Source organism: Grus americana, chromosome 1 (genome assembly GCF_028858705.1).
Source record: "Grus americana isolate bGruAme1 chromosome 1, bGruAme1.mat, whole genome shotgun sequence".
Lineage (NCBI taxonomy): Eukaryota > Metazoa > Chordata > Aves > Gruiformes > Gruidae > Grus > Grus americana.
This window is the reverse complement of record NC_072852.1, coordinates 138458465-138481547: the sequence shown is the minus strand read 5'-3', so window position 1 is coordinate 138481547 and position 23083 is coordinate 138458465. Positions and strand designations below refer to the sequence as shown.

The following is a 23083-nucleotide window of genomic DNA, read 5'->3' as shown; positions in this document are numbered from 1 at the left end:
ATTGAAAGGGTTCATTTATCTTCTATATTTTTAGCAAGAAACTGGGTTTGTATTTCTAAAGCATAAAATTGATTTTTATTATGTTATTACTTAAAGCATTTTTAGTGAGTCCAGTAAGTGAGAATAATTTATCCTTTTCTTTATTGTGAGAGTGTTTTTAAAATCTCATTTCTCCCTCTCTTTTCCCCCTTTCCTTGCTTTTCAACTCTGCAAAAGTTTGGGTTTGATGACAAAACAAGGCTCGTAGACAAAGTAAGACTGAACTGGCAATATGAAGAGGCCAAGAAAAGGTAATTCAAGATAAATTTGTTGATTTTTGTTTTTACTCTCGTGATTAAAGTTTTCAAAGTAGAACTGGAACAAGCCTCCTAGCTGAAATGTCTTTAGGAAGACTAATTTGCTTACTGTTGAGTAGTTTACAGATAATAAAAGCTTAGGTAAACGTAAGACTTTATCATAAGATTGTTATATTTGTTTGCAGAGATAAAGCTAAGTGTCAGCCCTGTTCTACACTTGCATAAACACAAAATTGCAGTAGTTTAATCGAATTGTTTTACATTTTTCCCCCTTCTTCTCAAACCTCAATATAAACAGTCTTTAAATTTACACTTACCAGCCTGGTCTGTCAGTACATTCAGAGCTTTGCATACCTGTGTTCTAAGTTAAGTGTACCAAAGTCTTGAACTCAGTGTAAAGAAAGAATACAGAACTTCCTGTAAGATAAATGAAGATGTTCAGAGCTGAACAAAAGGGTACATAAAAATCAATGTTGAGGTTGAAAAAAAAGCCTGATTAAAAAAAAATAACAAATACTTGAAATAGATTAATTCTTCACTAAGCCCTTCAATCTAATTGCTTATCATAAGTATTTCTTTTGTGAAGGTCAGTCTTGCAGTGTTTTTTCATGGCTTTGTAAAAGTAATCTGTTCTTATTTAGTGCTATTTTAAAAATACTATCTACTAGTATAGTTTAGCAATTCCTCATTTAACCTCATTGTTTTCAAACAATTTGCCACATATTCAGGACAATAGTGTAGGTATAGGTGATGACTTCAACACAGTAATTTTATGCACTTCTGATTATTTTTATTTGTGCTGATAGAAGATTCTCTTATTAAAATTGACTGTCTTAAAAGAGTCTGTATAGTTAACTTTGAAAACCTTAGTTTTTAAATTCTTTTAAGTTAGGCCTTTTTTTTTTTTCTTTTCAACTTTGTCTCTTTTGCCAGTATTTTACACCTCTCAGAACAAAGGTTAAAAAAAAGTTCAATACGTTTGTCTCATTTTTTTCATATTATGGTGACTTTGTCTTTGGGGGAAACTGTAATACTGTCATATGTCTTGGCAGGGATGGGAAGCTTTTCAGACAATTCCTTATTTTGTTGTTCTTGGAAAATTTAACCACATTTGGACACAGTACAGGCCTCAAAAAAAAAAATGAAATTGGTGCAAGCAGGTTCGAGATATACAGCTAAATCTTCAGGATTTGTAACTGGAATGAAAGTCTGCATTGTAAAATACTGCATGTGAACGCCAGTGATTATTACCTAATAAAAGCTAAATAATTAGGCAAAAGGGTCAAAACAAAAACCCATCCTGTTTGGTTACAGGCTTAACTCTTTAACACTTAACAGTCCAGTGATAATTTAGGGGTTCATGACAGTTGCTGAAAGAAGGATATAATTTAGTTTTATATTGTTTAGTTTAGCAGAGCCACTGGTGCTGTGAAGATTGTATTAAATGTTTTTAGTTCCGTTTTCTGACATACCTTTTTACATGTTTTTCAAAACAATTATCTTCTTGTGTGTGATTGCGGAGAAGAGGTAGAGTGGTGGAGGCTTGTGTTGGGTTTTGGTTTTTTTTAGTAGCAGAAGCATTTCTCAGCTGGAAATGCCAAACATTTGTTTATGGATGTAATGCAGTATTTCTGAATATCAGAAGTGAGCTGGGCTTTGATGTTAATCAAGTGTAGAAAATCCAGGTAACTAACCTTCTACCTAGAGAACAGTAATTGCAATCAGGGTAGTTTTGCTGCCTGGGATAGCCCCTCTGACAATGGTCCATTATTTAGCAAAAGCATGTTAGTTGCTTTAAAATAGTAGCTTTATTCTGCCCAGTGTGTTGTACGGAAGTAATCAGCTTTCAGCTTTTGAGTGGAACTGCACAAAGCTCATTGCCCCTACCAGTTATCTCTGTGGTTGCATTCTTCATTTATCATGCATTCCTTCCCCTTAGCTTGCTGGCATTTCTGTAGGGCTTTTGTCTCTACTAAATATCTTTGTGTTCGTTCTCCCTTGGCTGGTGAAATATCTACTGTTACTGCACAGTGTGGGTGACGGAATGTGCTGGGATGGATTAAAATCTACAAAGTAGAAAATTAAAATGCTACAGTATGTCACAACTGTAAAGCAGTATATTATAACTATTTGCTTGTCAAACAGGGTGTGGAAACATATAGCAAATAACTGCAACAGACAAACTTCCAAGTTTTAATGGAAGACTTTTAAAATACACTGTAGGAGAAAACTGTGTCTTTTCCCTTAAAGGAAAGCAGGAAAAAAGCCCCACAAAGTGAAGGGCAGTCTGTTGCATTTTAGTTACTCTTGTGAATCTAGCCAGAAGACCATACAGCTCTAGATATGAGCAGAATATTTGCTGTATGTAGTAAAGAAGTTTTTAAAAATAAAAATATGTTGTCTGTATATGGTGTCTTAGCAAGGAAATGCAGTGTTGGGATTTCTGAATGAAATATCTTGAGGAATTCAGGAGATGAGTAGAAAAGTTGGCTTATACTCCCAGAATATCTCTCCTCTCTCATAAAAGATAATTTGATTTTAATTCCTCCTTCAAAAATCTGTCTAACTGCTGAGTGGTTTGGCCTTTGCATAAATTAAGACATTCACATAGCTTTCCACCCCTCCTCCCCCCTCCAGTTTCCCACTGGAAGGAAGTTGGATAATTTGCAATTTAATTTTTCCCATGGGTGTTTCTGATGTTGTGAGCTGTGGGTTCTGACATCTTCAGTATGCTGGGGAAGAGGTCCTTTCTTCAGTGTCTGATCCAGGCTCTGGGAGGAGGCGTGTAAATTCTACCCTTTAACTCGCCAATCATGCTGAAGAGAGGCTCAATCACTTTTCTTCTGCTGTTTACTCTTCCCCTCCATTATTTTTAAATAAACTGTACCTTATTTCCATGAAATTTCTTCTCTCAGATCTGTCAGTGTGGCCCTGCAGAAAAGCAGGAGGGAGGGAGGACGGTCTTTTTGAACAGACAGCCCCAAGCTGCCTGGATAAATACTGGCTTTAGTTTCAGTTACTATTTCAGTGAGACCACCTCTCATGAAAGCATTTGCACACTGGAAAGTGTACCCCTCGAGCTCTTTTCTGAATAGACTGTTTCATAGAAAGAGAAATCAAAAGCAAATTGTTTTTCTTTGATAACTCTTAAGTTGTGCAGTTCAGTATAATTACTACGTGAAGTATGTTAGCAAATGATCATGAAATGTCGTTGCTGCACTGCCTCATATCCTGTGAAGTGTATTAATCAATAGATGAAAAATGATCCCTCCAATAAGAAGCACCAAAATTTTTAACTGTGATTTTTTTTTTTTATTTTTTTATAATCCAGTCTGATAGTCGCTGACTTGAATGAACTAATACATCCAAGCATCTTCAACCTGCTTATCTAATTGGGATGCGAAAGCAGTAATTTGTTTATGCCTTCTGTAAATTTGAATTCAAAGTGTGTTATTTTTTAATTCAATTATTTAAATCGTACAGTGGCTGTCAACAGGTTTATTTTAGCCTTGAAAGAGCTTCCTCCTCACCTATACTTAGTATTTCCACATTCCCTTTAAGAATGTTATTTCCTTCTTTTCAGTATATTTGCTGAAGTTACTTTGTTGCAACATTGTTGTCTCATTACCAAAGTTAATTTTCAGTTGGGCTTTTAAAAGCACTAGCACAAGCAGAAGTGTGTCAGTGCAATTTGTGCTTGTACTGACAAAATACATGTTGGTTGGATATTGATAGCAACATTCCAGTACTGATACAATAACATAGTCTTTTCCTGTTAAAATTCATCTTGTGTAGGCAGGTTTCAAGGTGTAATTGCCTAGTTTCTAGTGAAATTCAGTGGATTTGTGTGCTTCATTCTGCTAAACTGATCATCCCTAAATCGAATTTTCAGAAGTAATTTGTAATTTATCACATAAATATCTGGCTCAGGCATGTCAGCTAAACATAAATCTCCCAGTGTCAGTTTTTAAACATAAGACTTTTCTTTGGGTTATAAAGAGAGCAGAGCCATGCTTTTGAACTGCCTTTAAAGTTTTCATCATACCAGTTTACCTGTGAATTGGGTAAAATACTAATTCCTTTCCTCCATTGGTATTAGCAGGCTTTACGATTTTCCTAAAGGTGAATACCTAACTGTATCTGCAAAATGCCAGTGGACTCTAAAGGTTTCACGAGTGTCTTAAGCCAATTTAAGACCTCCTTGTTACTGAATGGGGCTGCCAGGAAGGCTGGGATATTCTACAGAGCGTACTCGTGTTGTCCGCCAAAGCCACAGTGGCACATACTTGTAGGAACAGCCAAAGTAGACACAGTGGAGAAATTTTGTGAGCATTTGGCTGAGTTCCCCAGCTTCTTGTTCTTTCCATTTCTTTCTTCCCCTTTCTCTAGCCTTCCTCTCTTTGGATATAAATCATAATCCACTCTCAAGAGGGTCTGCAAATTCTGGAAATTACTGAGTTCTTACACCCTTCATTATTGGTCTTCAGCCCCACAGCCTCCTCTGGGTGTTGCACGTGGGAGAAGGTTCCTATGACCTGAAGTGGCAGAGAACTGGGTCCAATTATAATCCTAAGGAAAAGAGTAAGCTGGGCTGGTTTATGTGGATCATCTCTGCATATTTGCGCGATCTTAGCCACCCTTCTTCTCCAAATCATAACTGTAGATTTTTTTTTTCTTTATTTTATCCCCACTGGTCTTCTGGGCTGATATGTCACCCAAAAGTCTAGGCATTGAAATGTAGGGGGGTGTTGGGTTTTTTTCCTTGGAAAAGTCAAATAAAGTAAGTTCAAAGAACTTTTTTAAGCTTGGAAGACTAGAGCTTGTAGGTTAGGAAGTGCCAGCTGTATGATACCCATAATTTGTCCCTTTTATGAGCATGAGTTAAGGCCTTTGTATTCCTTCAGTGTGTTTCCCTCCTCGAGACACCTGTCTTGTTCATAATCTGAGTAATGGTCTAAACATGGAGTTAATTGTAATTGTAAATCAGACTTTTTCATCTCACAAAAAGTGATTTTTACTTTAATCTCACTTCTTGTGCTGTATTTCAATAAATAACCTCTTCTAGACTGAAATGTTCTCAAGCTCAGCAGCATAATTTCGTTAGGTCTGGGTTCAGATAACAGTCTTGAAAATGGTGTTCTAGATGCTAACAAAATCTTTTAGGTTTGTGGATATTTCCAATGACAGAAGGGTTACTCTGTTTTGTCTGGGGGAGTCTGTGTAGATACATAATGATTCAGACATGCTGTAAATTCTGAAAATACATGGGGTTTTCTTCCCCCCATGATGTACTTTGTGTAGTAAACTATTGCCTGTACTGTTCTCCACTCTCATGCTATGTCTACGTTGTCTTGGGCTAGGCATCATTCTAGCTACATTAGTATGGCCATTGCAGGGCAAGTTTGCCATTTCAAATCAGTGTTTACTTAAGATCAGCAGGTTAAACCTTTGTCATCCCATCTGTGCCCCTCCTGCTTTTCTGCTTAACAGGAGCTGTTTTATTCATCTCCATTTGAAATTTTAAAATACTGAAATAAGCAGCAAGTTGGTCTGCCTACCTAGGAAACCAGTCATTTGATACCACCTACTGGAGCATGGAATGCAGGCTCCTCAGCACTTGTTATGCAAGGATGGGAATGGGCAAAATGCCTGGAATGTTGATGGCTCAAAATTAACTGTTTTTTCCCCAGGAATATGTTAAATTGCAGTAGGGACCTCAGTATCTGGCATTAGGCCATAAACAAGTACTCTTTTACAGTCACTACACTTAAGAAGTAGTATCTTAAAAAATACCCAGTCAGAAGGGAAAAACGTGTTTAGAAAACAGAGGCTTCATCAAGAATCCTAAATATTTTTTTCTCCCTTTAAATTGCAATCAATTGATTTAGTTAAGTGGGTGTTTAAGGTAGGTGAATATATGCACTGAGTCTGAAAAAGCAAAACAGCCACTTTTTTATAACATACTAGCAGTGGAATGGTTGGTGTAGTATAGGTATAAAATCTGGCATGGACAAGCACAGTGAAATTGCTTATTTTATACATTTATTGTGTTTGGGAAGAAAAGCTTGTGTTGGGAGAAGAAAAATTGTAATTATGGAACATGCTTAAGAGGATTTTTTATTATGTTTTTAGCAGAACTGAACATGACTCCTCAGATATTTTTCTTAGATTTGAGTGAGACCATAAAAGCCTTAGGGATGTTTTCTAGCCAAGGAGATTAGTTTTAAAAAGTTTATCACTGGTAGCTTTTTGGAACAACTTGTGATACAGAGGGAGTCCTCAGTGGAAAGCAAGCAACAAAATTCCCCGAAAACTTTGGTTCGTTTGCAGCAAATACAGGTTGGCTTACTGGTGCTGAAGTTCCCCTCCCCACAGATTATGTAATGTTTTGCAAGTGCTTTTTCTTTGCTTAAATGGAAGACGTAGAGAGACAAGAAGAGCTAGCCGAGATGCTAAGAGTGTCAAGGGAATCAAAGTAAATACCCCATCAGATTTTGGAACTCTTCAGTGATACAAACCTTGTCCACAGCAGTACTTTTCCCTTTAGTAACAGTATAATTAAGTTACTGTACAACAACTTCCTACTTTCAGAGCATCATCATAACAGAAATTGAGGGGAAAAAACAAACTTTAAACTGGAATGTCATACACAAAGGGAGTTACGTGCTCTCAGCAAGCTCAAGAGTCTAAATTAAACCCTCTTGTATTGAGGGTGATGTTTTACTCTGCAGCTGAGCTGATTCAGTGTTTAACTGGTGCTGAAAGGGGGGATCCCACCTTCTCCTCTTGCCTGCTGGTATTTCTCTCTTCCTTGTTGCCTGCATTAGCATTTCTGTACTTCTATGGTCAGCTTCTTAACCAGCTCACCCTGCATTAGAAAAATAGCTAGCAAAATGATTCTGAGTGCTAAAATGAAGGAGAGGGTCAGTCCTTCAGTTATCTTGTAAAACAACCCAGAGCCTTCACCAGACACATCTCATCTTCTTTCATCCACGGGCTGTGTAAGAGCTTACGAACGTGGACGCTCAAATACGTTGCCAGGGCTCATCTGATTCACACTTACTTGCTAAGCCATGATAACCTGATTGTACCTGAACTCTGTAATTATGTTGAAAGGACCTTGAGTTCCCATTTGTTTCATTTGGCACTGAATACTTGAAAAATCAAGCTGTATATGCTTTCAGGAGTGTTTACTGAATGTTTACCAGCATAGCAGCCTGGAGGAGGGATTCTGACTCTTCTTGCTCTTCCTGGCCTTGCTGTTTGGTCGATGGGGCGAGGTGTTCTTCAGGAAGCTGCATCTGGAACTCATGCACAATAGCTGAGGCATGAAATATGTAGACTGTACATATTGATTCACAATGGTGCTTTCAGTAGCTATTGGCAGGAAGCTGGTTATTAATGCAGGGTGGAGGAAATGGTATTGAAGGGCTTGATAAAGTATTCTGCTTTAGACTAAAATGTAACATAATACCCAAGGTCTTTACTTGCTGTAAATGAAATGTGTGTGTGTGGGGAAATCTATTTGACAAAGCTCACAGTAAAATTCCTATTCATATATGAATGCAGTCATTGCAAAATGATTTATATTGATATTTTATTTTCCTTCCCTTGATAATAAGATGGCCAAATACTTTCCAGATGTCAGTATGAAATAAACATTGCATGAGGTTTTTAGATGGGGAAAACCTTATCTTTGACATGTCTCTACCTTTTCTTTTATTTTTAAACACATGGTATCTTCTATGGATCTTCTGTTTGCTTGTTATGTGCTTTTACTTTGCTTTGTTTGTTGTTATTTTTTCTTTCTTACCAGATATTTTGGAAAAAAGATAGCTTTAACTTACCCAACCAGTGAACGCACATCCCGCTTTTATGGCAGGCTTTAAATGTGCTTTTTAAATTTATTTATTTATTTAAAGTGTGATAATCTTTTATGGTGCCCTCAACTTTGAATGCTACCATTTCAAAGTGAAGATGAAACTGAGGTGTACAACTGCATAACTGTTATACAGTTCTTTAGTTTCAAATGTTCAAAAATCAGAAATCCAGATTTTCTCTTACTTACTTTTCATTTTAACTGTAACATTCTCAAGTATCTAAATTGCCCATTGTAAGAGAAGCATAAATACCTAGCAGTAAAAGAGTGTTCTCCCTGTTATGCTTATATATCTCTTGATTTTGCCGAAAGAAACATTTGTGAAATTTCTAGCTTTTGGGTTCTTTGTAATCTTTATAAGAGTTTTAAAATTTGGTTTTAGCAGAACGCTTTCTTAAAATGCCAGCTGTGGAATTATTCTTACAGCTATTGTTTTGTGTAGTGGTTCAGCATGTTGAGATATAGGAAACTACTTTTAACTATAAAGCTTACTACAAAAAAAAAAAATCAGGTTAGCTTATTTAATTGCTTGATTTGATGATCTAAAGCCACCTGTATTTTGTAACCAGTAAATCTTTTTTCCAGACCTTTATTTTTGTTTCACTGACAGCTTGCTTATTCTTAAAATTTTGTTGTCAGTCAGGACTACCTAGTATTTTCAGCCCCTTGAACCATTCCTCCACTGGGGTGGGACATGAATATACAGACCTATTGTCACTAGATAAGCATCTCCCCTTCATCCCCTTCAACTTCTCACTGCACTTTTGAAATCTCAAGTTAAGATCTGATAGTGGAAGAATGAGGAATGAAAGGGTGTTCAACTTCATCAGCTGGACGGGCAGCAAACTCAAGAGCTCTAAAACATGAATTGATTTATTACAACATGAGAAGGCTGTGAAGGTAGATATTATCTATGTGACAGATAAATGCACTGTAGTTCTCATACAGATACACACTTTAGGACCACTTTCAGTTCTTTAGTGTTTTAAAAATACACAAAACAAACAAAAAGCCTCCCAACAAGCCACCCCAAAACCAGAAACAAATAATCCTTCAAACTCCTCTAAATTTTCTTGTTTTGAAATTTAAAAGAAAAAAGTCATGGAAGTCAACAGGCTTCACCTTTTGGTATTTTTCCTCTTCATCTTTGTCTCTTCTGTGTTTTGAAATATATTTATCCTCTTTTAAAGAGTTTCAAATATACAGCAGCAGCTGGCCTTGCTAGACAATGAATCTTGGCCAGGAATGGCTGAAGCGGACAGGGACCGTCTTCAGCTCATCAAAGAGAAGGAGGCTCTTCTTCAGGAGTTGCAGCTCATCAGTCAGCAGAGACGATCCCCAGAAGACATTGCACGTTTGGAGGAAGAAAAAAGGCGCTTGGAGGATGAAATTCAACGGGCTCGAGCCACGTCTGCTCATGGGGCCACTGAAAGGTTTGGGAACTTAAATGATTTTCTTATCTACTGTAAGTTCCATATAAGTAGTTTCAAAAGGAAGAGTAGGGAATTTCACTGTGTATACACAACAAACAAACAAAGTTACTCAAGTAATTTGCTTTCAAAAAAGGAAGAGACTGCTCCTGACTGCCACTATTTAATTCTGTCTGTCTTGAAATTTTCTGAAGGAGAGTTAGAGTCATGTCGACTAGTTAGTTCTCCTTTCATTCATCTAAAAAGTCTGACTAGGAAGAAGAGATCTGAATAGAGTCACAAAAAATGCTTGGAAAAAGTCTGAGCGATACTGTCTGATAATAGAGACCTGAGTAACAGTACCTGGATAGTGAAAGATTTTTTCTGTTATTTTGCAGTGGAGTAATTTTCATCTCCAAAAGCATCAGAACAAAGATTCTTTCCTGTATTTGGGTTCTACCTTATAACAGGAAAGTTAAATGATTGTGTTTTTACTGCCTTTTGTATACAATTTTTCCTTTTAATTTGCAATCTCAGCAGTGAGGGGAGCACATCCCAACTCTGAGATTCAGAGAACATAGTAAACAGAGTCATTCTTGAAAACTTAAATATCAAGTTATATGTAAAAACAAACAACCCTCATGGAAACACTGTGTTTATTTCAAAGTTGCCCAGTTTTTCCTGTAGCCAAAAAAATGGACAAAACCTCTTAACCTCTTCTTGTTACCATAGACTGCTTCCAGTGAAAGCAAGAAAGTACTTGTTCTTGTTTCCCAGACTTGCTTCTCTTTAATAGTGGTAAAGCCCCAGGTTTGACACTTGAGGAAATCTGCATGAACCAGCTTTAATGAGATCTGTGTAAAGGTTAATATTTACATAATTAAGAGACTTTAAAAATATTTGGACGTGCCTTCCGTATACAAATTTTGAGAACTTCAGTTCCTTTGAAAAGGCTTACTTCAGACAGTAAATTTAGGCAATAAATAGAAAATTCACAGCCAACCTACAGTTCAGTGTTATATATTTTGCAATTTTTGCAATATCGTTACATTGGCTTTCCAGCTTAAACTGACAGAAAAGGGAGTTCACTTTACACTGCAGTGTAGTAAGTTTTATTTGTTGTTTTTGGGCTCTCATGTTAGGTAGTGCATACTATGTTGGCAAGAAGGCCAAGCTATTTTTCCATGTAATTCATGCTGTGGAAACCAGCGTTCCAATGTGATACTTGATATTTCAAATGCTAGCAAAAAGTTGTGTAGAAGTTAGAATAATACTGAAGGGCACTCTATTTTTGTATAACAAATTGGAGGAAAGCTTAACTATTAGTAGCCCTAATTTATTTGTTTGGTTGGTTTAGACTCAGGAATAACCAAAACCATTCCTAGTTCTGCTTTTCTATTTCCACTTTCCTAATCGTGAAATACAAAGAAGTTTCCTCTTTAAATGATTACCAGTTCTGTTTTGTTGCTGAGTTTTAAAGGCACTGAGTTTTAGGCAGATCAGAACTAACTTAAAACCCCCTTTGCCTTACAGATTTTTTGTTTGCTTTTTTTAAGGTTGGCTGGCAGTCTTAGTTGGGATTATCTTTCTCGCTTTAGCACAGGTGCCTACCTCACAGCACTGTAGGTTCCTAAGTTTGTTTTTTAAAGTAGGTGGTGTGAGTACCCCTTCTTTCCCATGCAGGCTTTTGAATCTGTTAAGTTTCTTGCAACCATTTGTCTTTTTCTTTTAGTTCCTTCATGCAGTGCCTTTATCATGTTAAGTCTATATAACTGAGCTGCAGCCTTCCTTGCACCACCTGGTTCCCCTGGTCTGGGGTCCACAGAAGCAAGAGAGAAGCTTCAGCGCAGCACGCGCTTGGGCGTGCAGCTTCTGCTGTGGGTCACAATGAAGGGAGCATCCCCAGAGGGCGGTGGGGTTGCTGGAGCATTGCACTGCAGCCCCTTGCCAACACATGAATTGATGGAGTTGGAGGCCAAGGAAATTGAGAGATTTATGGTTTTACTGCTAACAGAGACTTTTTTTTTTCATGCCTTAACGATTCAAAGTTTATTGAAACTAAAGCTGCCATTTTGTTTTATCCAGAACGACTCCCTTTTGGTTGTGTTTTTCTCTCCAGCCCGTTAACATGTTGAATTCTAACAGCTGTCTTCTGCAGTTAAGGAAGGTCTGAAGCACTCAAGTTTGATCTGCTTTCTCCAAAAGAGATTACCACCCTGATTTTATTTTGAAGTTTAGTGATTGGGCTTAGAAAAATAAAACACCAGGAATACTCATGATTCAGGGAAAGAATAAATGTGATTTTGAAGTTTTAATAATATCAAAATACAGAATTTAAGATATCCTATAGATGTGAGACCGACAGCATTATAGGTACATTCCATTTCTGTTGTGGCAGTGGTACCTAGTAATTCAGCTGCTTGTTATTAGAGTGAGAGGTTTTTGTCATAGCTTAATATTCAAATCACTGTACCACCTGCTTAAATATAATGATCTATAAATGTACTTGAAACACCTAGAATTAGAGCTTAAAGTTGAGTTTTATGGTTACTGCTTAACAGAAGTCCTCCAAAAATTTTCTTTTTATCTTTGAAATTTGACACTAATTAGCTTGGGTAGTAGGGCTATTTGGAATAATTTTTTTTTTTTCTTGCCAAGGCAACGAAAGTCATAGGAGTTCTCTGTATTTTACAGTACAATTGAATTGATGCAAGGGAAGAAAAAATGTTGTGGAGTCTGATGCTTTTACCTAGGACTTTTTATGACTTTGCTAATTGCCGTAATGTATTTTCAACATCATGACTCTTATATTGCGCCTCAGTTACTTTTGTCTGGGAATTCTGCTGGAGTCTTAGTTCTTGTGTTCGTGCTGGAATTTCCATTGCTGCCTGAGATGCGTAAATTAAAACTTTTCATTGAACAGTGAAAGTTCTTTTTATATTCCAAACTGCAATGTAATGATATTTTTCTGTACTTGGAAAGCTCCTAGCACTTTTTGAGCACTACAGTAATGAAGAAAAATAGTAATATGTATCTGTTTAATTATAGGATACTGTTACAGGAAAAGAGAAATTGTTTGCTTATGCAACTAGAAGAAGCTACACGTTTAACCTCATATTTACACTCCCAGTTAAAAAGGTGAGTTATAGAAAACCAGCAGGTTTTGAACTGCAGCAGGGAAGAATATTAATAATCTATAAAGTTTACCTTTTAATACTTCTGTGTGTGTGTGCCAAGTAAATTAATTTTTTACTAAATTTATACAGTTCGGTCTATGGAATGTGATGATTTGGATGGAGTTTTATAAATAGTATTAGTGATGGCTATTTGGGCTAGATTATTATGTGTATTTGGGAATTCAATATGTTATTTTATTTTCTGAGAAGAAGATACATACTTAAAACCTGTTGTAATATTGTTACAGTTTTACCAATATGAAGATAACATTCTTGTAAGTTCTGTGAGGTTTAATATTCTGATACTTTCTCAAAAGGAGGGGGTTTTGATCCCTGGTGAGATGACAAAATTTTGCCATTTAAATACAAGAATGTGCTAAGACCCACACAGAAGCCCAGAATGGTTTGCATATTCACACTTTGCAGCTGCCTTTTTAGATGCAGCTCTTGGGGATTCCTCAGCTCAGCACCACGCCAACATCAAAAGCTCAGTTCCTGCTGTGTCTCACTTCATCTCTCTCCGTCACTTATATTCTTCTCTCCCTAACTGTCAGAGAGTAGTAAGAGGAACTGGAATGGGATTCATCCTAAAAGTCTTTTTAATTTTGCACTGGAAAAACCCATGAGGGTGAGGCTTACACAGCAGTTTTTTAGGACTTTCCAAGTCCCTTCTCACTTGTTCTCCCTGATATGTTTATGACCCACCATTAACTTAAATTCAGGCTGGATCATGGTAATCTACCCTTCCTGGCTTTAGATTGAGTCCACTGATCCAGATCCTGCTCTGACCTCTTTTCTGCCACATTATGGCTGCTTACACGTTGGAGGAGAGAGTAGGCTCATCCTGTTGGACCCTTTGTCTTCAGGCATGTGGTCCTGATTTGGTTGTCACTTGCACTGTTCCAGTCATAGTTGTGCTTGAGACCAGGGCAAGAGACCTTAACTAGACCTTATAGTGCCAAATCATCTCTCCGTGTCACTGCACTGAATACATGTAAAATTGCTTGTGTAATCTGGATTGACGTTTTTATGTCTATGCTGCTGTTTCTGATTATATTTGAAAGGGCCTTTTTTTGTTTTCTCTTTCTTTGCCTGCGATAGCCTGTCAGCTAGCACCCTCACAATGTCCTCTGGCAGCAGCAGGGGATCTCTGGCCTCCAGTCGAGGATCCTTGGCCTCCAGCAGAGGCTCCCTTAGTTCGGTCAGCTTTACGGACATCTATGGCCTTCCACAGTACGACAAATCAGACAGCGTTACAGACTATGGGCAGCATTTACGCTTTGACATAATTCCCTTCGAGTCTTTCACAAAAGATGTGCCATACGCTGATCCCATTGGACACTCGAATTTCAATAAGCAGCGGAGGTCTCTGGATACCCCGCAGTCCCTGGCGTCCCTGTCATCGCGGTCCTCCTTGTCATCCTTGTCCCCTCCAAGCTCACCTCTGGACACCCCGTTTCTCTCTGCATCTCGAGATTCTCCCTTGACTCAGATGTCAGAAGGTTTTGAGGAGATGGCAAGCATAGGAGCCCTGGAAATACTCAGGGCTCAGACCACGGCATTGGGTGATGATGATACACAAGGATCAAGTTCATCTCAGACGTCCACTTACCCTGTGGACAGCGAAGGGCTGCGAGAAGTGGGACCACAGCTGACTGCTGTGCAAACTGGTGGAGGTGAGTTTCTGGACATTATTATTTTGTCACACTATCACAGAAAATGTTACGGAGACCTAAGCATACTAGCACAGTAGAGATTGTTCCTCAGTTTGGCTTATTTTACTTCCATCAGTTACAAATTACATGGTAGATGCTAGCTGTTTAAAAAAAACCAACCAACCAAAAAAACTCTAAACCCCCAAACTTTAGATTTAGGGCAAAGAGGTGAAAGAGTAGAAAAATCCTTGTAAATAGATCTTAAAATAGTGGTGAATTGGGTGGAGGAAGGAGAATGGAATAGGAACTTTCTTTGAAGTGTAATGCATCAAGGAATAAATATTTTGGTCTTGGATTGGAATTAGTAAAAGAAGCATGGTTTAGTTACTTCTGAGGCACCCAGTTGTGCCCACGTTACCATTATTATGATAACTTAAAGCAACACAAACCCAGGGGAGATAGAAAAAAACCACACACTAAAACCAAAAAAACAAACAAAACAAAACTAAAACCGAACACAAAACCAGGCACAAGGTGATGCTGCTGACAGTGCTTGAAGGCTGGCTGACTCCATGCTGAATTCACCCCTTATTCCATACCATTTACATCATGCTTGGGTTCCACACTATCCAATACATCCTCATTAACCACCACCCCCCTTCTCATCTTTTGATATAATATGCAGATACCATTGCCTTAGTCTTTGAACCACCCTTATAAAATGTCCATAAAATGTCCACTAAATTAATTTAGCCCGTGACTTTGGACTTCATCTGTTACGGTGGTCACTCAGGACAGGAGAGGTGGTGTGATGCGTGGAGTTACTGGGCACCAAAACCAGCTCAGGTTGGGTCTACTGCTGCACTTGCACTGCTTCTTGTAAGGCTTGTCTGCTTGTTCAAGTGGTTCCTGCTACAGTAATTCCTATACCATGCAACTCAAATCATGGGTTACAACAATGTAAAGGTATTTCCATTGCTCTCTCCAACCCTGGTCCCTTTGGACCAGACCTGGTTCCTATGTCTGTGTTCTGTGATGGAGCAGAAGCCACAGTGGCATGGCAGTCATGAGTGCATGGTGCACTCTGCTCATGAGTGCTTCATCAGCCATGGAGCACCTTTTGTAAGGGGTGTGTGAGGAGTTGAGCATCCACTTGAGTGGTTGTCTCGGAGAACCTGTTGTCTGTGGTGGCAGAGGAGTGATGTATGCAGTTACCACGGCACGCATACTGTTGAGTTTTCTTTTCCTGCTTGATTGTGAAGTTGATAGACTTGCTTTAGCATGCATTGGTGAAAGCTTCTGAGGCACTACAGTTGAGAAACAAATTAGAGAGATGAAAAGAGGAAACAAACCTTTAAAAAAAACCCAAAACCAAACAGATTTAAAAACCTAGGCATATAGGCACATGAGAAATTTCTTTTCCTGTTTTAATCAATTGAATGAAGAACCGCTGTTAAAATGCAAGAGTATTCATTCATGATGACATTTCTGTGTGTTGACTTGCTCATATTTCTAATAAAACCATACCAGTAGAGAAGGGCTTTTAGAGAATATTTTTAATATCAAATATTGTAATTTCCATCCCATTTCTACATCCAGAATTCTGTGTTAGCAATTGTGTAGAATGTTGCATTCAGGACTTAGGACATCAGGAGTAATGTGAAATATAACCAGAGAATGTATCATATTATACTACCAAAATCTTACCTCTAAAGTGATAATGAGAAGGAACATTGACACTATCTAAGGAAAAGCTTTCAGCTTTTTATTTTTAAAAATAAAATGTCACCACTGTGCTAAAAACCCTGTAGTGCTCAAACAGCATTTGAGACTAGACTGACCTACTTTCCTTAACGCAGCTAGTATTGCCAGAAGATACTGCTGCAGAATTTACATTTACTAGATGTAAACATTTCTAGTGCCCATATTGCAGCTTTCAGACCAAAATAAACAGAATTCCAGAGACCAGCATGTAAGCTTGTGCTTAAATTAGTGCCATGAAGAGGCTTCCTGAGGCTTTCTTTAAACCTCAGATCAGACCACAGCGTGTCTTCACCAATTGTGGTAAGTGAAACTATGTTAGTAGTTCATTTATAGCTCATACATGTTTCGTAGAAGTGAAGGCCTGGTCTGAGGGCTTAGGGAGCAATAGGATGAGGGTCGAGTTCCTGCTTTGACTTTTCTTTTCTCCCTTCTCTGTCACGTTTCTATGCATTTCATGTTTCTCTGAAAACCTCTGGCAGAAATGCCTGTGCTATCTGCTGTCACTGCTGCTGTGTCCAGCTCCTAGTCCAGGGGTTACAACTTTTCTCTGTGTACAACAGGGTGCTTTGCGTTGCTTTTTGAGGAAGAATGTATGGTTAAAAGGTAGCCAGGCTGTCTTTTTTTCTTATTTTTGATTATTTTTTTTATGTATTTGAATTTGAGAAGAGTTGCTTAAGAAAAATTTGTTTAATCTTTCTGATTTTTGGCTGGAGTCATGACTACTTTGAGTTCCACACTCACTAGCAGGTGAGTTTGCAATTGTAATGCAGTTTGCAAGTTGGAAGTTTCAAAATTATTTTGGTTTTGTACTCTGTTCTTGAAGAATTTGATGGAGAATCAAACCCCCAGACGTTGAGGGGTTTTGGTTTTCACTGAGGTACTATGCAGTGTGCTTTGCTGCTGCCACCCAACGGTCTGGTAGCGTAATGTGGTGCTGGAAAACAGTAAGTATTAACTCGGATAAATCTTTTGCCTATTCCTTCACTAGACAAATTATGAGGTAATTTTTGCAAATTTTGAGGGCCAGGAGGGTTAACGTTGAATAAACTGCACATACTTTGCACTGAAGCAGCACTTGAGCAAGTTCAAGGAGTTATTCAGGGACTGCAGTTTTGATGTTCAGTTGCTGATCCGCTGTTTTATTGTTCAGCATCTGTTTCAGGGACATACTGTGAAATATGTCAGCGTGTGTGAATGGAAGAAATATGCCTGAGAGGTTAAATCCATCATATTTCTAAAGCTGGGAGTGGGAGGAAACATGTTAATAAAATATTGGGCTTTAATATCTTTGCTATCTCTTCTTTATCCTAAAATAATCTTTCAAGTGCTAAGTTTCCTTCAGTGCCTAAATAATCTCTTGTTTGCAAAATATTGTCATAGATCTAAAAGATGATTGATCATTGTGTGCTTTTTATTTTGTCTTGTTTCTCATGCGGCACAACAGAAAATTCACTGTAAGTGAACCTGAAATTACTTATTGTGCTATTTTTGCCTGTAATTCCCTGTATGTTTTTCTGTGTGAAGTGTTGGTTGTGGGTTGGTTTTGTTGTTGTTGTTGCATGTGAAGAAACAGGAGATTTTGCTACATTTGCTTTTGTTTGATATTTTGCTGTATCTGTTTAATCATTATGGCATACTTAATTTTTTGCTATGTCAACTAAACAATATATTCGTGGCTGTAGTTAAATTCCTGGAAAAAGTATTCTGTGAGCTTCAGCTTTATTATATGATAGTAATGCCTGACAGCATCACGGTATGTAAGATGTATTTGTGTCTCTGATTTAGTTTTTATGGGAGTCTTTGACACTTTTATTAGTGTGTTTGAGTTGACGTGCAGTATTCATAGTCTCCTAAACTTGTGAAACATGCTTTAGCTTTATTTATGTATTCTTTTTAGCTACTGAAATCTTGGACACCAAAATTTCCTTTGAAGTTCACTTTTTCAACTAATGACACCTGAGGATATTCTTTTGATCAGGCCTGTCTTATGTTTATCGAGATTTGGCACCCAGTATTTCTGGAAATTCATATATATTGTTCACTGATTTTGTTATTTAAATAAGAAAATGAAAGGTAATTGTCTATCTTAGAAACGTTACTTTTAAACAATTCTTTAGCTTCTAACATTGGAAGGTCTGCAATCTGTGCTAAACCATATTCCGTTTAAAACAAAATCTGATGTTTCTTTCTTATTGACCAGTTTTTGCTGCTGAGGGGTTTTTTTTTCTTTTTTCCCCTAGTCGAGGGCATTTTTTGGTGTTTGCATCTCTCCCAAATTCTCTGGGATTGTCCAAATGTTATCAGATGCTTCCATAGCCCACAGGCAGCTGGCAAATCACTGTCAGGTTACAATGCTGTTGTAACATGTCAGTCTTTCACGATGTTATATTGGTGCTTCAGAGCAATTTTTCCTTCCAGACAAATTGGGAACATGAACCCATGAGGTCTTTCGTCCACTACATCTATACAAGGTGTTCACATAGAGGGGTCAGCCAAAGGCTTATTTACAAAAAGGAGTCATCCTAGCGTCATTTGTTGAAATTAGTACAGAAATTATAGTACTTTAATATAAAATTTGTATACTTTGGTGAAGGTCAGCCTCTTTCCAGTGATATAAAATTACTGGGAAACTTTCATACTAAAAGATGTCTCTACAGAGTGCTAGTTTTGATTCTGCATAAATACCAGTGACAGAACTTAGGGGTGGGCTCACCAAATTAAAAGTTCTTAAGAAGAAAAAACCCACAAGCCCACCACTTTGTACAAGTGATACGGAGGAGAGCACGGTTCAAATACAGTTTCTTTGCTTTCTGTGAACTAGCTTAAACTTGGCTCTCATTTGTGGTGAGGATGAAATGAGTAACACTGCACGATGTGTGATGTACAATAAGGATGGGATGCTGTAATTGGGAGTGGGAGGGAAGGGTGCTCCTTTTTCCAGGCACAGAGACAAATGGATGTCCCTGGTCAGTAGATAAATTCACTACGTAGCTGAAGATGGGCAAATCCTTCACTGAATTTGAAGGGGGGGTGCATAGGGCTACTTATGGATCCAGAAGGACAGAGAACTGGCTCATTGGATATCTTTTTTGTTTTTTTGGGACATTCTGGGACAGAAACAGGGTACTTCAGCTCCAAACAGGACCCTGTGGTTTTTGGAATATCTTTTGGGACTTTGTGCTGTTGGTGCCCTGATAAAAGAAATGTACCTTGGGCTGGTGCAGGACTGCTGGGCTCAGTGCATCCTGTCTGCAGTGTGTTAAAGCAAACCTTAGCCAGCTGCTTCTGTTGACAGCAGTGGCGTGGTTGTATTAATTTGGGGGATTTTTTATCAAGTTTCAAGTCCTGATGTCCTGTCCTGGTGGTGCTTAAGTGGGAGGTGAGATGGATCCCATGCAGAGGGGTGGCTCAGTTGTCTGTACCTCAGCTGGGCTCTACAGGTGGAGCTCAGGCTGTTGGCTGGCACTCTGCTGAAAGAAACTTATGATTAGGCATCAGCCTTTTATTTTTGATGCCTTAAGATAACATGTAACAGAGATACTTAACGAGTTCTTACTTTGAGTAAGGCATGTTTCATCCTTAGTTCAGGGGTAGTAAGCAGTAAACGTCAGCTGGTGCTTGCCTCCAGCATGATGTGTGCAGTGTTACTGTCACTCCAAATGCTGTCAGCTAAAACTGGGAATACTTCCGTGCTGTCTGTTTTAAGTTTCTGAGCATGGGTAGAAACAAATAAGATGCTTTCCCTATCTCTGAAGTGGCACCTCTTTGCCGTTGCTTTTCTGCTTTGAGGACAGTCATTGAGCCTTAAGCAAAAGGGGGGAAAGTTGGCAACAGTTCTTTGCTGCACACTGAAGAAACTGCGCTTCCACAAGTCTGTTGAATGGTTCTCTCTAGGACACGAAAGAAAACAACCTCAAGTTAGGAGCTGTCATTAAAGTGCCGAAACCTTACCTACGTAATTCTTGAGCATTACCGCTTATGCACATACCTTAAAGGATTGGTAGCTGCTATACCTACTTGCCTGTGCAAAACCTCATGCATAACATGATTTTTGTTGATACACTTCCAACGTGAAAAGGATTGCTGACTTGCTATTTATGGTGTTACTGGTGATTCAGGGAAGGGTGGAAGAGGGGGTTGAATATTGCTTCCTCCTCCCTCAGTCTGTTTTAAAAGTCATTCACCAAGAATTTGAAAAAAATCAGTGGTCTGAGTGAGTTGGAAAGCACTGGTTCTTTTTGATAATGCCTCTCAGACTGTAAATAAAAGCTACTATTATACAATGGTATAAACAGTATGCTTTGAGACTTTGTATTAGGAAACAAATGAGAACAAAACCTCACATTGTGTTATCAGATAACTTCTTAAAAGAATTAGTCTCTGTTTGTTTTCAGCCTATTGTATATTCAGTAGGTAAATCTTAAAAGTTTAGGATATCATGTGTACATATGTTGAATTAATGTAAATCTTCCTCCAGGAGGGATTATTCTACCAGAAAAGCATTTAATAACAATGCAGTTGGTTTATACTTAGTCTTGTCAGGGAGAAATTAGCCACAAACTTCCTTCTTGAATTCTCCCACAGAAAATCTCTGGTCGATTGTATTCTAGGTTTTTAAATTAAAGTTAGATGAAAAAGTAATGAACTGTGTCTGTGCCAGCTGTTTTTTCACTAGTTTTGATACAATACCTGTTTCTTGTGTAATTTTTAAGAGATTGCCTTGAGCTGATGTTGTCTTTACTTTTTCTCCATGACAGCTGTAACTCTGCGAGGAGACAGTGGAAGAAGATCGGAGAGGAGAGCCAGGCGAGTTTCAGCATGTCTCTCAGATCATTCACTGGCTAGTGACAGTGGCGTGTTTGAAGCTTTAAGCAAAAGGTCAGGTGTATAAATGCATAGTAAGCTGGAAATATTCCTATTCTACCGCACGGTCTGAAATAATTCATTGTAAATTTCTGAATATGCTTTCAAAATTACTGATTCTTAGATTGTGTGTTTTAAAGGAAAGAAGCTTTTTACATGCAGTTCCACTGTCATATTCACAGGTGCCAAGTCCCTTTATTGTCTCTAACATTTTAACACCATATACTTCTCCCTTGAAAGATAGTTTTATCAGCTTATTGGTTGTAAATCAGTAATTTTATTTCAACCATCTATAACAAAATAAAATTATACAGTGTGACTTACAATTTTGAGTAGCGTGTGATAAAAGTATAACTGCAAGGAAGAAATATATGAACTGCCGAAAATGTAAAAATATGTAGGTTGACTGAGTGATTGAAGAATGGGTAAAGACATGTTATTTTATGCAATTGTTTTAACACAATAAACAGTAACTGGGAAGAAGATAAGATTTTGAGGATACTGAAGAGAAATGGAAGACAGACTAAATATTAAACTACCCTAAATACCTTGAAAGAGGTATTCTAAAAACGCATTTCTTAAAATTATGAATTACTACTTCTGTGTGTTTTTTAAATAGATATCTTACACAATCAGAATCATTTAGGTTGGAAAAGACCTTTAAGACCATCGAGTCCAACCATAATCCCTTCTTAATCCCTTCTGTATTACTAGTCCCTCCTGTTTTACCAAACAATCGCCTATATTCATAAATCACAAAATAAATGTTCATTTCATTATGTTTTAACAGCTTAGGTCAGTATGTAGTTTACAGTACTTTCTGTTCCTGCAGGAATGAAGATCTGGAAGAGCCTGTTTATGGTGATGCTGCCAATAGTGAAGAACCGCAAATACATGTTGGTTTTCTGTGAGTAGCGTTACTCCTCTTTCCCCTTGTCAACTCAGCAGGAATTGCTCACTAGTTTTATTGGTTTGGGTTTTTAACTTTTTCCTAAACTTAACTGCAGTGGATAGTTTTAAGAAGTTTCTGAATTGAAAGCCAAATTTTAGTGGATGTACAGATTAGTCATCACATACCGATTTCTGCTGGGGATGTGCCTTAACCACAGTTCATTCAGCGTCCTTTCAATGCTGGCTGATAAAAGGGCTTCTGTTACTTCTTTCAGTAACGTTTTAATTGTCCGGGCCATTAATGAGTGTATGGATACGTCTCTGTGTGCGAGGTCTGACTTTTTATGCCAGGTAAAGAAGGATTACCTTAGGAAAGTCACAAGTGAAGAGACACAAATACAGCTTTGAAGTACTGTGCTTAGGGTATGCTATTGTTAGTAGTGGGAGTAGCCTGGGGAAGGGCGGTGCAAGGCCAGATGTCATATCTTAACCCTCCAGAATTCTCTCTACCCCTTGGAAAACTAATTCCCAAGATTGAGAATTTTCAAATATCAACCAGGTTTGTTGTTCCATTTCAAAATCCATGCTGATGTGAAAGAGTGAATTTTTAATTTATTTTCATTAGCCCACAAAAATAATGCAGACTGATTTGTCTAATGTAACTGATGCGTTACACGTGTGCACGCACACACACACACACTCTCACGCGTATGGTGTAACTGTTTAAACCAAGGAGTGTATTTTATAAAACCTGTTCACTGTTAAGAGACACAGTGGGGAATATTATTCTTTTTAAATTGAATAATGCTTAAATCTCTTCGTACTGATAACTTTGTTCCCATAGCTAATATTATTAATAATGTTCTGTTATCAGAGTGTGATATCTGTAATTGCTTTTGATTCAAAGTGATTTAAGAGATTTGTTTAACAGCAAAAGGTGCTTTTACATTCTTGAAATCTTTTTGGTCTTTCGTCTCTATTTCTTAAGCAAAGTATTGATGTTTGGTGACTAACACAAGATTTATTTTCCAGGCATGACAGTGGAAACGAATGTCTGTTAGTCCATGTGTTACAGCTGAAGAACTTCAGTAGTCTAGTTGTTAAAGAAAACTGCAAAATGTAAGCTTAAATTTCGCCCGTAGTCTGATCA

The 23083-nt window shown here is 37.9% G+C and overlaps 1 protein-coding gene across 7 annotated transcripts in view; it reads left to right on the top strand.

Annotated features, from left to right (window-relative positions):
* The window catches only part of WWC3 (WWC family member 3), a 108758-nt gene that overhangs the window by 68861 nt on the left and 16814 nt on the right, over positions 1 to 23083 (top strand). For 5 of the 7 annotated variants that reach the window (XM_054846407.1, XM_054846431.1, XM_054846424.1 and 2 more), the window contains exons 8-14: positions 217 to 290; positions 9366 to 9608; positions 12633 to 12722; positions 13862 to 14436; positions 20937 to 21057; positions 21875 to 21949; positions 22966 to 23052. In XM_054846407.1, coding sequence (XP_054702382.1) covers positions 217 to 290; positions 9366 to 9608; positions 12633 to 12722; positions 13862 to 14436; positions 20937 to 21057; positions 21875 to 21949; positions 22966 to 23052 — 1265 coding nt within the window. The remainder of the gene's footprint in view (positions 1 to 216; positions 291 to 9365; positions 9609 to 12632; positions 12723 to 13861; positions 14437 to 20936; positions 21058 to 21874; positions 21950 to 22965; positions 23053 to 23083) is intronic. The other 2 variants (XM_054846458.1, XM_054846449.1) reach the window with 1 other exon arrangement.